Here is a 15118-nt window from a genome sequence, read left to right on the forward strand (position 1 = left end):
TCTCGCCGCGTGGTGGCGCAAACTCTGTAAAACACGTTACCACATTTTTGGAGAAAACATTTAAATCACATTTTGTCTATATTTACACGTGGATATATAACTACAATGTAACTAAGTTTTTTATTTTTCTTTCATTCGGTATAATGTTAAAGTCCCTAAAATGAATGGTAAACACATATTGCATGACTGTTCTGCTATTTTAAAATTCCGTGGGGTACATATGGTAATTTAATACGTTGTATTATTATTATTATTTTTTTTGTTGCTGTCTTATGCCCATCTGATGTGATCGGGAGGCGTGACGTCGTCGTTCCGGCGCCGGTCGAATTTAATCCACCAGTTTTATTCGCTCACGCTGCCTTGGCCGGTGGCTGCCAGATTGGAGCGATTTGTGCAGTAACGTTAACCCAGTGGTTGGCCATAGTAGATTTCATTTCAAACTAATCCGCTTCATTTTTCCTGAGCAGATCCGTCTGATTGCATCCACTGAGACCCGAGTTGGATATGGCTGAGTTGCGGCCGCTTCCTCTGGACAGTGTATGGGAGAAGAGAATTACACCCATTCCAGTTAGCGCTGATGTCTTCCACAGAGGAGAACAATTAAGAAAATCCGAGCCACGGTAATGATTCAGATTTTAATAATGTCATTAAGGCTTTTTTTTTCTTTAAATGCTTTTAAAGTAATTTTTCATTACTTGCTGATTTGCTTATATACAAGGAGATGCAATTTGCGATTCTTATTTATATCAGTAAGCTTTTTTTACTGTCCACGAAAGATGCCCTTTGTAGGGTAGATTTGAAAGCAACTGGTAATATATTTCTGCATTCTTTCTACTGCTGTGAATGAAGCATCATCAATTATGCAAGCGTATTATAAATTATGAACATGCGTGTTGCCCCGCATGATGGAAGTTTGAGGCTGCTGAACTCCGTTACCGCGGAGATTCGTAATGCTTGTCTTATGAAAGGTATCACGCTTTCGATTCGACAGAGGAGCCCAGAGGTGGGGTTTTTTGTAAGACCCAGCTGTCTGCGGTATGTGCTCCGGGTTTTCAAGGTGGAGTTTTTGCGTCCTTGGATCCAGTTATGCTAAACATTCCTGCCCAGCGCTTCCTCGCGAATCTGGTGCTGCAAAAGCACAGGGTCTCCAGAGCCTGAGAGAATCGACCTGGTATCTGGCGGTGTTCTTCATACTTTTGCTACAATGCTCGTTTAGATCGGCGAAGGAGTAGCGAATCGGCGGAGCCGAAACCCGACAGTCGACAGAGGAAATTCCTTGGCAGCTGGAATATCTGCTCGGAGACTTCGGCACTTCCTTTGCGCCGCATTTAAGATTCCACTCTCCCCCGCCGCCCGAGTGTAGAGTTACCGGTCACCACCCCCCTCCCTCCCGAGTCGAGGCCGGACAATCGCGGTCACCCCTCCAATCCGGCCACGTTCTCGCTCCGAGACAGACCTCCACGCAGCCAATCCCCGGCCCGGACGGCGGTGTCCGTCTCCCCGAGCAACTTGAAGGTCCCCTCACATGTGGATCACCTTTTACTGTTGGCTGCATTCGTGTAGGGCTGCTAATGGCAAGTTGGAGTGAGTGAGAGAGAAGAGAGAGAGAGAGAGAGAGAGAGAGAGAGAGAACCCTTCGTGCAACTTCTGTGCAGATCTACATGCACAGCTGGACCAAAGCAGACTGTGTGTATGTGTAAGTGGGTGAGAGAGCGACAGAGAGAGAGAGAGAGAGAGAGAGAGAGAGAAGAAAGGGGAAGTGGGAAGGGAAGACTGATGTTAAGGAATGTTAAGGAACTGCTGCGGCAACAGCGATGAGGACCAAACTGTTTCTGGGTTCGCGTTGGGATGCGTGAAGGTGGGCCACAGACTTGCCCGGCTGTGGCCGAAGACGGTGAGGTAAGGCATTCATTTCTGGCGAGTCAATCTTTCCTCCGTCAGTTAGACGGGGTCACGCCAAGCAGAAGTTGCAGAGGTGTACAAAGGTTTCAGTGTTTGTGCCCTGAAGCTGCGTCAATGTCAGTTCGTTAATATCAGCATTAAGGGAACAAAAAAATGTAGATCTGAATTTATTCCCTTTTAGCAGTTGTTGGAATTCTAATAAATCTTTGGGAGCTAAAATCGCCACCCGCAACCTTGAACATATCTTGCATCCCTCACTCGCTCCGAGGATTTTTTCGGTTCGCTAAATTCCTGACTGACATTCAGTAATAGCAAACTAATTAGAGCCGGTGCATGCCATAAGAACACTGGAATAAAGACAAACCCCTGTCATGCATTTACTCAAACAACACAGTAGGAACAAGACAGCAGAAATCGATATTACATTATTTTATTCTATATTATAATGGTGTTTATTCTTTTTTTTGCTATATTTGAATTCAGGCATTGCATTTTTGGACACAGCACTGGCGATGACTTGGGACACTTTATGAATGTTCAGTTTGAAGTTTGGTTATTCGGTGACTACAACTTTATACACAACATTTACATTTTACAGCATTTATCAGACGCCCTTATCCAGAGCAACTTACAGTCAGTAGTTACAGGGACAGTCCCCCCCTGGAGCAACTTAGGGTTAAGTGTCTTGCTCTGGGACACAATGGTAGTAAGTGGAATTTGAACCTGGGTCTTCTGGTTCATGGGCGAGTGTGTTACCCACTAGGCCACTACCACACAACTACACAACTGTTATGTCATGTCAAAGTGAAGTGTGCAGTGGTTGCTGGGGTCCATCGATGAAAGATGGGAGGCAGTTTGGGTGAAGATGGAAGCTGTGATTATGCAAGACTAATTAAATCAAAACCTTTTTCCTACACAAGTTGTGCGGCTAGCGTGGCTGCAAACCCTGGCCTATAAAGGAATTACACCAGCCAACCATAATTAACAAAGCAATAATGACCTGTCCTTGCATTAATGTGCATCAATTTTTTTTGTTTTGGGGATGTGCTGTGGAAAAAAGTAATTAACGTTGACAGCAAGTTGGTGCGAGACTAAATGCCTGCAAATGTCAGTTCAATAATAATTATCTCACATTTTTGAGGGTTTCTTGAATTATGCTGGTTTGGCCAAGGATGCTTGGGTCAGCAGGCTGTGGTGAAAAATAAGCCTCTGCTCAGCCATATGAGAACATAGCTGAGTCTGCTGCACGAGTTATAAAAATCTGCTGTATGAGTGATAAAATGCCATTAGGGGCTTTTAGAGGATCACATTTGTTCATCTGGATGCATGTGGGAATATTCAGACCGACTTCTTACAAACACTACCAATATTTCTCAAGGATGGGAGAGTGGTGGTTTAAGATAACAGTATCTTTTATGCAACCTTGTCTGCTTATAAATAAGTTTAATGTGCCCTCGATGTGTTTTACTTTTGAAGGCTATATACGTTTTTTAATTGACTTTAAAAAGTTAGTTTACATCAGGTAAAACCTCACATCGCATTTGTTTATTGCCGTTGTGGTACAGATATTAAATATATCATAATCTCCTAAATTTGCAGCTGTGGTCATAATGCCTCAGTGACATTTTGGCATGGAGGAAGCAGTAGTGGCTGGTGAGGCACCCCTTCTGCTTGCAGTGTCGCATGAAACTGGGATGCCAAAGGTCCAGCAGAGAGTCCCTGATGACCAGAACTTCACCAACTCTGACCCAAAGCCCTGTTACCAGCCTTGCGGCTCCCAAGGACCCCCTGCCAGGCTACAGACAGCTGCCCCTTCAGGCTCTGCCGTGTCTGCCCTACAGTCAAAGGTAAAAAACCTTTCCAAGCGCAAAGGTCCAGGGAGACATGCAGCCAAGAGAGTCCTGGATAAAAAGGGAGCGTTTGTGCCGTGTGTTTTGGGGGCTTCTGTCAGTGTGACCTGGGGCTCCAGCAGCAGCGATGAAGATGAGGAAAACCAGGTTCAGACCTACCTACCAATTCATTTGGGCTCCCAGACAGAGGTCTGTGGAGGAGTCTGCTATGACTCTGAACTTGCTTCGGGTTGGACACCACTTCCGCGGGAGCTAGGAGAGGGGACAAGTCTGGAAAATTTGTCTGGCGAATGTTTTGGTTCCTCAGAACAAGCACCAAAGGAGAAGCCATGGATCCCACCTAAGGGCTACTGGAAGGTCACGCGGCCAGAGACGCTTGTTCTAAATGGGGACACCCCTGCAACAAGAACTAGACACGAGGAAAACTTGTCTTTGGGACAGAGGAAATGCTGGAGTGAAGAAAGGCAGGGGCTTCAGAGGCCAGATAGCCTGGAAGGCCACCTGCGGCCATGTGGGCAGGACAGGGCAGGCCCAGCGGCCCTGGCTGGGGGTTTGGGCTTGTGGCGGGCTGACAGCATGGAGAGCGTGTGCAGCAGTGGAAGTGCATTATCATTAGCGGAGAAGGTGGAGATGAACAGGAATATCCTCAAACAGATGCTCAACAAAGCTAAGAACGTGGAGGAGGAGAAGGGCACTGGACCTGAAGCAGATCTCAGAACAGAAGACTCACTGCAGGGAAACAGCCGAGGTAAGGATGGTGGCATGGATGGACGAATAGGTGAACAGCACTTTGGGTAATGGGTTACTTTATCGTCTGTAATATATATATATATAAAAAGATTGACGTAATTGGTACATAACAAAAGGAGAAACAAAATACCAGAGATACTAAGAGGACATGGGGGAATTTGGCAGAAGCGCACGGATTAAGATACCGTGGTGGGCCGCCAGATGTTTAGTGAAAATGATGCCCAACTAATTGGATGCTGTGTACACAGCGGTTGCTTTCCCATCATGGCAACAGCAGCTTTTGCATAACAGCAATGGCCTAATTGTACCTCATAGTACATTTATGGGACAAGTCAGAAATACAATTTCAAGTGATGAAAATGTTACTAATTGCAAAGAATTAATGATTATGTTGCTGTGTTGTGCAGATGAATAGCATTTGTGTATGCTTACAGGGGAAAAAACAGCAAACGTCTGTCTCTGTTTACTCTTTGTTTCAGTTACAAAAAGTGGAATTGTTCCAAATGACAGTGACTGGGACTCAGGAATTTCTCTTCAAGAAAGTGAGCATAGTCAACGGTATGCAAACATACATGTAAATGCCATACAGTAGCATAATATCACAGTGGCCAAGAATCTGGCATAACACTCTCATCTCATGCAGTCATTCTCATATAAGACTTCTAATGTAAAAAATATTTATCATTTTTAATTTGTTCACTTAATGAAGATCATTTCTAAAGGACATGACTTTGGGTAATGGCAAAACCTTTGTTTCCATTATGACAGTTGCATGGGGAACATTGAGAGTAGTATTGTTCAAAGCAGTGTTGCCAGATTAAATTAAATTTTCCTCTGAATTCTACACACAAAATTCCATAATGAAAACGTGAAAAAAGTTTACTTGAGGTTTTGACAAATAAATAAAAAAAAAAAGTACATAAGTATTCACAGCCTTTGTCATGAATCTCAAAATAAACCACACACATATACACTCCCAAGGATATATATTTTGAAAGGAAAATTTGTGTCTTACTTTAACAAATGAGTTATAGCAATATGAAGTAAAGTTGAAGTTGAAATCTTACGACCTCACTCTATCCATGCTAGTCATGACACTCCATGCCAGTATCTCATCTAATACACATCTAGTACCTTGGTTCTTCCCTGGCTGTGCTGTGCACTGCCGATAGCACTGCTAAAATGCATGGAGAGAAATGAAGAGCCCCACCTCCACGCAGTGTACTGTAGGCAGAGACGGAGACTGATCTCAGATCTGTACAGCTGGTGGGAAGGACATATTGTCCAGTGTCCTGTTCTGAAAATCCCAGGATTATATTCCACCGACTCATGTATTTGTGCTGTTTGGATAGTGTGACATACTGGCAGTCTTTAAAGTTTAATTCTTAAATTTAAAAGCATACAAAGAATCAGCATGGAGAGCCGGTGTAATAGCAAAACCCCGTATGTGAGTGTGTACACACATACACACACGGCCCTGTCAGACTAATTAGCGGCGACTGCCTGCTCCACTTAATCCCTCTCTTTGTGTGTATCCCTCCTGATCAGGCGCTGACGTGTGCCTCTCTCTCAATCTCCGTCTCTTTCTCTCGCGCTCCCTCCCCCTCTGGGTGGGCGACAGGGCCTTTGTGTCCGGGGATGAACTGCCGCTGAGTCCTCGCCACGAGCAGGCCAAGCGTCTACTGGAGAGAGCGCGCATGAAGGCCCGCTCCCACCCGCTCAAGGCCGACCACACCATCCTGCCCGTCCAGCGAGAGAACCCGTAAGTGCCCATCCCCGGCCGCTGCCCCCATGAAAGCGTGAAATGGAGGTGGGGGCTTAGATTGCTTCAGCAAGTGATTGTTTCAGCCTCTCACCCTTCCAACTCTTCGCAAGCGAGGAGGGAGGAGTGTGTTGTTGTTTTTTATTCTTCTCTGGTTCATCCTCATACACAATCGATATTTAATGAAAGTAGCTGTGGTCTTCATGTAACCCAGTCGCTGTGTTGTGCTTGATGTGTCGAACGCAGCAGCTGATGGGAGATGTTTTTTCTGTGTCGTCTGGACCACTGAGAGGCAACAGGTGCTGTCCACATGGTCTGTCTGTTAAATCCACTCGATAGGAAATTTATAATCTATACATATCTCATCTAAATTGTACAATAGGAACAATTATACACGTATTATTATAATTGTATAAGGACAATTATAACTAATTACATTCATATTATAATATGAAGACATTATAATAGTAGATCTGTTATTTCTCTGGTACTGTGAGTAAATCAGTTTTACTGAGAGTAGTTACTTTCATCGTAATACTACTTTTATCGAAACCATGGAGTTTTTGGAGTTTTCTGAATTATGGTTTAGTACAAGAGCACAGTACAAAACTATAATGGACCCAAGACAAATTTCTTACCTCTTTTACATCTGCTGTTACTTAACAAATGAAAATTAAATCAGTTTAAATTGTGTTACATTAGAACTTTATACACATGCCTTCACCCATGAAGGATCAAGGCTTGTTTTGTGAATCACCTGCAGGCCTTCATGACTAGCAGAACTAGATAACTAACAAACTGAAAACTGAGCAAGAATGTTAGCTTAATATTTGTAATTGTGACTTTTTTTAAAGCAATATGTTCTTGTGACAGCAGTCAGTCCTCAGGCTGCAATTAATTAATAGTACTGTGATGAGCACCACTGGATGGGTTCTTGCCCTCTTCCGTCCACTTCTGCCAAATTGCGTTATGTAAGCCGCCTCGACTTACACAACAATTACATGAGAACGGCACCACTAATTCCCCTCCTAACGCGTTTGGCCTCTGAGCACTACCTCAGCATATTTACAGAGACACAGATGGGTGGCCTATGCAAACAGCTGTCCCACAGAGTAACAAGAAACTGTTTATTGCAGATTATGGCTCAGGTTGTTAACACTTGGGTTGAAGGAAGCATTAATAAGTCATTTTGTCTATAAAGAAAACATGCTGAAAACTAAGAGCACAAAAAAATGACAATAATGTGGCAGATTATATAGATCAGATAATATATGTTAAGGGCGTGTGGAAGGGGCTTTAATTTGAATCTCTTCAGCGGAGGAGGGCTGGATTTTGAAGCATGAAAAACCGCTTCGCTTTCCTGCATCACTACACCTGTCACATCTGGCAGCTGCCCCCCCCCACCTCGCCTCTCCCAGGGGTACGTCACAGTCGCTGTGGGTACGCTTGTGTCAATTCACACGAGCCAATCACGGCGCACTGCTCTGGGGCCGCTCTGCTCTGGGGCCGCTCTGCCACAACTGTACCGCACGCAAGAACGAACAGAGCGTCATTTCTCGATTACTGTAAAAAAGAGGGTTGTGTGTTAACCTGCCTTTATTTTAGCATCAGGAATTTTTATCAGGTATGGACACCAGTCAGTGAAAAAGATTTCTTGTCCTGTAATTATGTTGAGCTTCCATATGAAATGGCCTTCCTCTTAACAGAGTAAAAAACATGAGAGGAAAGCTGAGACCTTGCAGAGCACAGCCAAAGCAAGCAGGACATTCCCACAGGCATTTCAGAAAAATCCGTACGGTGGAGGAGGTCCCGTGACGGGATTGTGATCACCTTTGATGCAGTTGTTTGTGTGTTCAGGGAGCCACTGTCCAGGGGCGGCGGTCAAGGGTGCCGGGCTGCTCTCACGGGGAAGGAGGGGGTTGTGTCTGGAAACCAAAGCGACTCTTCCAGTGGGGACTCCGCAGGTGGCCCCCACCGACGCCACGGCCAGTCACCCACGCGCGTGCGCTTCGAGGACGAGTCAGAGAAGGACGCAGAAGTTCGCTATCTGGAACGCCTGCGGCAGCGACGCCGGGTCGGAGAGAAAGCCCAGGGTCTGCTGATATCCAAACCCAACCTATCTGTCTATGTCAATGGTGGAGGTGATATGGGACGGGCAGTCGGTCATGGCCAAGGCCTGGAAGGCATACAGTTGTGGAACAGAAGAACCAGGAAGACGCAGGAGGGCATGTTGAATGGTGCCGGTGGGCATTACAAAACGACACCAGCTGAAGACTTGAACAGGCAGTGTAACTCATGTGGAACAATCCTCGATGGAGTAACTGTGTCTAACTTTAACCAAGGGCCTAATTCCCAGCTTCTGGTAACTGCCTGTGCCAACAGCGAAGTAAAGACCATACCCTGCTGGATTGCACCAACGCTTCCAAACCACATGGTTCGTATCGAACAGATAAAGGAGTCTTACATTGGGTCAGTAAAACCTAGCGACTATGACGGTGACAGAGAATACCACCCACAGAGCATTATCTCTGAAAATGGAGACATTTTGAAGAGACTGAAGAAGAGGGGAAGGAGAGAGGATGGAATACAGGGTTCAGAGGGCATTCCTGCCATTAAGGGGCATGTAGCACAACATCAGAATACGTTCCCACCTTCACAGCATGCAAAGCCCAGGCAGAATGGAGCTGAGAAGCGCTTGTCTAATGGAACTGCAGCTCTACCACCCAACCCATACGCTGCAGCGCCAACAAGTCAGAAAGTGACCGGCCCTCCTCCTATACCACCTCGACTGGACAGATTGACTTCCAAGTTCCCCGTCAGCATCATGGCTGCTTTACACACCAAGAAATCAGTGCTAAAATCTGGAATCAGAACCCAGCCTGGCAGCCAAGCAATGCCTTTAGACTGTGAAGGTTACGGTTGTCACCAGGAAGACCGTCCTGACCCACAAGATGACCAAAACGATTGCCTCCCTGTGGCGGATATTACCCATCCTGGACCACTGTCCAGCTCCAGCTCATTCCCATGTCAATCCATCAAAGCCAACCCCCCTGCAGTCAGGATGCACAGCCAAGGGAATTTGGCCTTACACACATCAGGTGAGTCTCACAGTTGTATCAAAAACTCGGGTTTAATGCTACTCTGTACCTTTGTCATAATCCAAGGTCAACGGAACTGCAATTTATATTCATCTGATGTCACTGCTACATTTCTGTACTGAACAGTATGCTTTATGGCATTTGTGCCAAATATATAAAAGACATATAGACTATACTCATATAAATAAACTATAGACTAGAGTTTTACACCTGCACGAATGGACATTTAGTAAAAGTCCAAATACTACAAATTCTTTGTTTTATGATTATTACATATAAATTGAGTAAGAATTTTGTGCAGTAGAAAGAGCTAATCTGTGGTTTACAGCCCTCGACACTGTGGCTATTTGGCTCAGGCCGGTGCATTTCTGAACCTCAAATCTGGAGAGCTGTAGCTGTGTGTCTTGCATTCAGTTTAAAAAGACTTACATTTAATTCTGTTACTTTCTTGCCACATGAACATTGAAGCAAAATAGCCTATTGCTTTCACTGTGATGTTGATACTAATAAGGCGTCAGCATTGTCATCATCACCTCTGAAAAGGTGTGGCATGTGCCAACCTGTCCCGAGCTGCAGACCCATGGCAGTGATTTCCCTGTCAGCAAATCCAAACCCTGCACCATCCAGTAATCCCACAGGACGCACTTGGTGTGTTGGTGCTCAGTGGGAAGAATCTGATTGTTCCCAGTGCGCTGCCTCTCCATGCCTGACTCTGGATAAGCGGCTACACTAGGGAGCCCGGAATGATCATTTGTAGGCCTGCTAACAGCAGACTACTGTATTGAATACTGACGTTCTTGATCTAAGGAATCCCATAATCAGCAGCCAGGATCAGTTATTCATTCATATGCTGTAAAGAATTAGACTCGCCTTGTCTCTATCAAGCGTTATGAATTCATGAAATTCTGTTTTACTTCCCTTCAGTGTTAAAACAGCAGACCAGCACCGGAGACCTCTGCCCCGACCTCATCACCCTCACTGACTCGTCTGATCCCCACAGTAAGGATGACAGGCAACTCAGAGGAACAGTAAGATCCGGCCAGGAGAGAGAGGGCAGCCCCAGTCCAACTCAGTGAGTACAAAACCAGTCATCTGGTACACTGCTTTTTAAAAAAAGAAACTGGGTATCCAGTTACACAGTGATTAGATACCATCACGGATTGCTTATGTCCAAAGTTGAAATTATGGGGGCGTTATGGATGTGAGCTTCTGTGAAAGCCTCCCCTGAGAGCTCTAAAAATAGTCCTTTTCTAAATTTCACGTTTCACTAACGCTTCACTGTGTTCTGTATTTAAGATTTCTGAAATGAAAAAAATAATAGTTTTAATATGTTAATATTTGAGTGTTCCAATTCTGTGTCTATTCCTGCTATGTGTTCATGTGTTGTCATAGTTGTTAGGCACGCATGTAATTTGGGAAATCCTGGTGCAGCATACTCACGTTACAAATGAAGCACAGACAAGATGCTTGTGACTGATACAGATTTATAGCATTAAGGATGCCCTTGGGTAAGAGAGTGAGCATTTTGTAATGTTGAGATGAATATATAACCAAATTGAATGGACCACTCTATCATGTTTAATAAATGGGAGGGCTGAATATCATGTCATCCGTTCGAACAGATTTAGCCTGTGGCATTTGGTTAAATAAAAGAGACACATGGTGTTTTTACTGTTGTCCTACTCAGCGATTTTTTTGGGGAAAACTAATCCTTTTTGATATATTCGAAACCTGACACTGTTAAATTTCCGGACAATAATCCCAAAGACTGTAGTGTTTATTTTTAGAAGTAGCTCAGAAATGTGGTGCTCTTTAGACTTCATAAGGATCCACTTCTTCCCAGCAGGTTTACCAACACAATACTGCCCCCAAATGACCACAGATGAATTATTCAAGAGCCAATGGCTTTCCTTTCCTTTTTTAACTTAATACATCACATTCATTTTTTTTCATGCAAAATCATGAACTGTCAAGCACTTTATATTGGATATTATGATCCAAGCATGGCATTATTAAGTGCAAGGTGGTAGTGGCCTAGTGGGTAACAAACTTGCATATGATATAGAAGACCCAGATTTAAATCCCACTACAAGCAGTGTGTTTCTGAGCAAGACAATTAACCATGAGTTAATCTCCAGGGGGACTGTCCTTGTAACTAAGTCGCTCTGGATAAGGGTGTCTGATAAATGCTGCAAATGTACGTGTTAGATACTCTAACATGGAGGTCTCATCTGTTTTACAGCAGAACTGTGGACGCTGACCGGCCCAAGATGTCCCTGTGCCGGTTCTTCTCTGCCATTGGCCTCAATGGCCCAGGCAAGCTGAGTAAGGATCGCTCCAGCAGCATGGATCATCTGAACATTCGGGGCAAACAGCACAGCTCAACTTCTCCCAGTTCAACACACAGGGTGCCGGGGCAGCTGAGGAAGGCCCCCTCCCTGCAGTCCTTACGTCTGGTGAGGCTGACATGCATAAGACTCGGTTTCTCTGTGATTGTATGATAACATTAGCAATCATTACGGGGAACTGTAATAACGTGAACCACAGAGAGTCTTATGTTGCAGTTTTGAAATCCTGCTCTTTATCGCCAGCAGGGGTCGCCCTTTCTCCAACTGAAGAAATCCTCATCTGTACAGAATCTGCACTCCTCCAAAAAGAAAGACCGTTCCAGCGCATACGCACCAGGCAATCAGCCATGCAGCCCGTCCCCAAGGTACTGTGTGTATCAGCGACATGTACACACTCACAGACACATAAACAAATCCTATGTGCATCCAATCTCACATATCCTCCAGCCTGACACCTATGAAACAGCACATCTGTTTTTGTAATTCTCTAAATCTACGTTATGTGATATGACCTCTCTCTAATCCCCTCTGATATGAATATTATGAATGAAGCCTATGCCCCCTCTGGTGTGTTAGGTGGGGTGGATCTGTGCCGAGCTGTGCACAAGAGTCTGTCCTGGACTCTGACAGCTGGCCGGTTGTGCAACGACTGAATATTTTCCATTGACTGCGTCTGCGGGGGTGTCTGAATTTTAAAAATAGAACATGTGTCCCTGCCAAAGAAAGACATGGAATTCAAGGAATTGATTGGGAGGGGGGGTTTAACAGTGGAAAGGTTGCTTAAATTGGAGGTGAAACCAAACACTGGGTATGTTTGTGGGTGTTTACACTGAGAGACCACATATGTGTGTATATATCTTGCCTTAAGCTGCTGCACGTCAGTATCTGTTAATGTGTTCCTGGGTCCAGCGTTGTTGACATTCCCTGTGCCTACGTCATCTGACCAATGGGAGGAGAGGAGAGTCTCTGTGACTGGAGCATGCTGGTACTTACATCACCTTGCTCAAGAGCCAGTCAGAAACTCGATAACAGCATGACAGGGGTGCTCTATAAATGGCTTCTGCTCCCAGCGGAGACGATTGATGGTGTGAAACCAGAGCTGCTGCTATGCTGAGACTGATTTGGCCACAGCCTGTGCTTAGTGTTCTCTTACACCGCCGATGTTTTTAAGTCTTGGCAAGTCCAGTTATTAATGAAACTGTGTATAATGCATGTATTGTGTCTGTACTGGGGTATGGAAATAGTTTTTTTGTACGATACTTACATTTGCAGGAATTGTCATACTTCATTACTGCTGACCCGCTGCAAAATATAAAATGATTTGTATTTAGATTAAATTGATTAAATTAAATTGATAGGCAGATTTTATTATTGATATTGTTGTAAATTATTTCATTGTGTTCACAGTGTTCTGTGAATTTTTACAGTAGGGTTCTCCAGCGCACGCTAAGTGTGGAGGATGTGAGCAGCCCATGTGGGGTGCGGTCAGTTGGCAGGGTGTCCCAGGCCTTCCCTGATGGCACACTGATGCTGGAGCTCAACAGACCCCCATGTGGACCCTTTGGGTTCCTCATCTCACGTGGGAAAGGCAGGACAGACTCAGGTAAGATATATTTTGCAATTCAGGTGGATTGTAGTTGTTAAGTCTTGTAAATAAAGATAATTTATGGGATGTTGCCCTGCAGGAGTCTATGTGGAGGAAATGGGTGACAGCAGCACCCAAAAGCTGTATGCAGGCCTGCTGGGAGTGGGTGATGAAATTCTGGAGGTGAACGGTGAGAAGGTGGCTGGCCTGAGTCTGGAAGACGTCACTTGGCTCATGACCCAGAACAGCGTTGCCTCCATCCGCGTGCTGCGCCAGCGACAAGTGCAGCGCTAACGGCTCGGCCCATCTGCAACCAAACACTGCATTGCGTTTCTTACATATGCATTCCCAACGGCATTCAGGCTCCTAATCTAAGCATTGCTTGTGCCATGCTCTACCAGCTGACCTATAATGACGCTCCTCCCACACTGAGCAGCCTAAAATAGCAGGCTGGAAAAGGGAACGTTCCAGACTCTGACAGACTGAAACGTGAAGCGTTTCATAAGTGTGGCTAAACAACAACGAAGATACTACTTTACTATACATCCAAATGCACACAACTCATACTTCAGGATAAAGACTCCATGGCTTCTGTAGATGCCCAACCATCGTAATAATAATAATAGTCATAACAATTATAATAATATATAGTCTTCTTCGAAACAGATACCTCACAATGACTTTGACAAGCAAAAGTCTGCACAGATTATGCGGTGTCTGAGTTGAGAGGAAGGGCAACAAGATGAAGCCAAGGGCGGAAAATCGCTGTTTTATCTAAATGTAATATAATACAAGCACAACCATAAAGACCTATTAACATACCTTTTCTAGCAGTTGTGCTACTAGTAATTAATACTTTTCCTTTAGAACAGAATGTAGCTGGTACTGGCCTTTTGTAACAGTCACTCATTAAGCATTTTAATGTTTTACTCAGACTCACTGTTTTTTTTTTTTTCTAAGGTACCACATAAGGTACAACACATGACTGTAGTGAAAAATAACCCCCTAAGCTTCCGTGCCACATTTGCCAAAATGTTCAGTGTTTTACCGCGGTGTGCTTACATAGATATGCTTTTTGCAGAAGCTTCACTTCCAAGTTCACATCCCCAATTCACTGCCATACGGTGTCATCCGTTTTTCCCCCAAATATTTTTTAACTACTCACTCAAGTCACCTCTCCTGCTGCTGCATGTTTTTGCAACACATGCAACGTGTTCCAGTGTGTGCCATTGTGACAGTGTGAGGAGGACATGACCATGTTAAAAGAACTGTTTATAACAGTGACTGGCTGTACACTGTCAGAGTCAGATGGCGACCCCACACACTCATATGGTTGCTTTTAAAAGCGTTCCAGTGACATGCAAGAATCTTGTCTCTCTTGTTAATGTATTTTATGTTTTGGTATTTTTATTTATACATTGAACCCAGTAAAAGTATAGAATCACTTGTGTTCTGCAGTATTTATCCTGTCAATCCAATATTTAAGCGTTTAGCCTCCGTGCGCCCTGTTTGTATGCTTCAAGAACTTAGCGTAACCCGAGAACAAGGAGGTCTGGGGGGTCGTGGAGCCAGTGGATGAATAGGGAGTCTAGTGTCACTGGTGTCTCTCGGTCTAAAGAAGAGGACATGCTAGAAAGAAGCTGAATGAACAGTCAGCAGCAGACTAGACAGATATAAACACACAGAGACACACCAGGATTTGAAGAAGCCGGGCAGTGGTGGCCTAGCGGGAAAATGAAGTGGTTCAAATCCCGAACAGTCAAGGTGCCACTGAAGTCCCCTTGATCAAGGTACCGTCCCCACACACTGCTCCCTGGGTGCCT

The 15118-nt window shown here is 44.7% G+C and overlaps 1 protein-coding gene across 5 annotated transcripts; it reads left to right on the plus strand.

Annotated features, from left to right (window-relative positions):
* The first annotated feature begins 380 nt into the window (after positions 1–380).
* Positions 381–14739, plus strand: kiaa1614 (KIAA1614 ortholog). Of its 5 annotated transcripts, none has more exons than XM_029001919.1 (10): positions 381–620; positions 3502–4500; positions 4982–5060; positions 6124–6264; positions 8122–9362; positions 10287–10434; positions 11605–11818; positions 11954–12075; positions 13141–13313; positions 13396–14739. In XM_029001919.1, the coding sequence occupies exons 2-10, from the start codon at positions 3534–3536 to the stop codon at positions 13587–13589; spliced, it is 3279 nt and encodes a 1092-aa protein (XP_028857752.1). In that variant the 5' UTR covers positions 381–620; positions 3502–3533; the 3' UTR covers positions 13590–14739. The 5 variants fall into 5 exon arrangements, with proteins under 5 accessions (XP_028857752.1, XP_028857751.1, XP_028857748.1 ...); XM_029001918.1 differs by having other exon boundaries at positions 382–620; positions 11608–11818; positions 13138–13313; XM_029001915.1 differs by having other exon boundaries at positions 383–620; positions 13138–13313.
* The last annotated feature ends 379 nt before the right edge of the window (positions 14740–15118 follow it).

Source organism: Denticeps clupeoides, chromosome 13 (assembly GCF_900700375.1).
Source record: "Denticeps clupeoides chromosome 13, fDenClu1.1, whole genome shotgun sequence".
Taxonomy (NCBI): Eukaryota; Metazoa; Chordata; class Actinopteri; order Clupeiformes; family Denticipitidae; genus Denticeps; species Denticeps clupeoides.

Coding starts and splice junctions, on each gene's coding strand:
- kiaa1614 (XM_029001915.1), top strand. CDS start 3,534: ATGGAGGAAGCAGTAGTGGCTGGTGAGGCACCCCTTCTGCTTGCAGTG. Junction 6,265..8,121: donor CCCGTCCAGCGAGAGAACCC/GTAAGTGCCCAT, acceptor TTGTGTGTTCAG/GGAGCCACTGTCCAGGGGCG. Junction 10,435..11,604: donor GGCAGCCCCAGTCCAACTCA/GTGAGTACAAAA, acceptor TCTGTTTTACAG/CAGAACTGTGGACGCTGACC.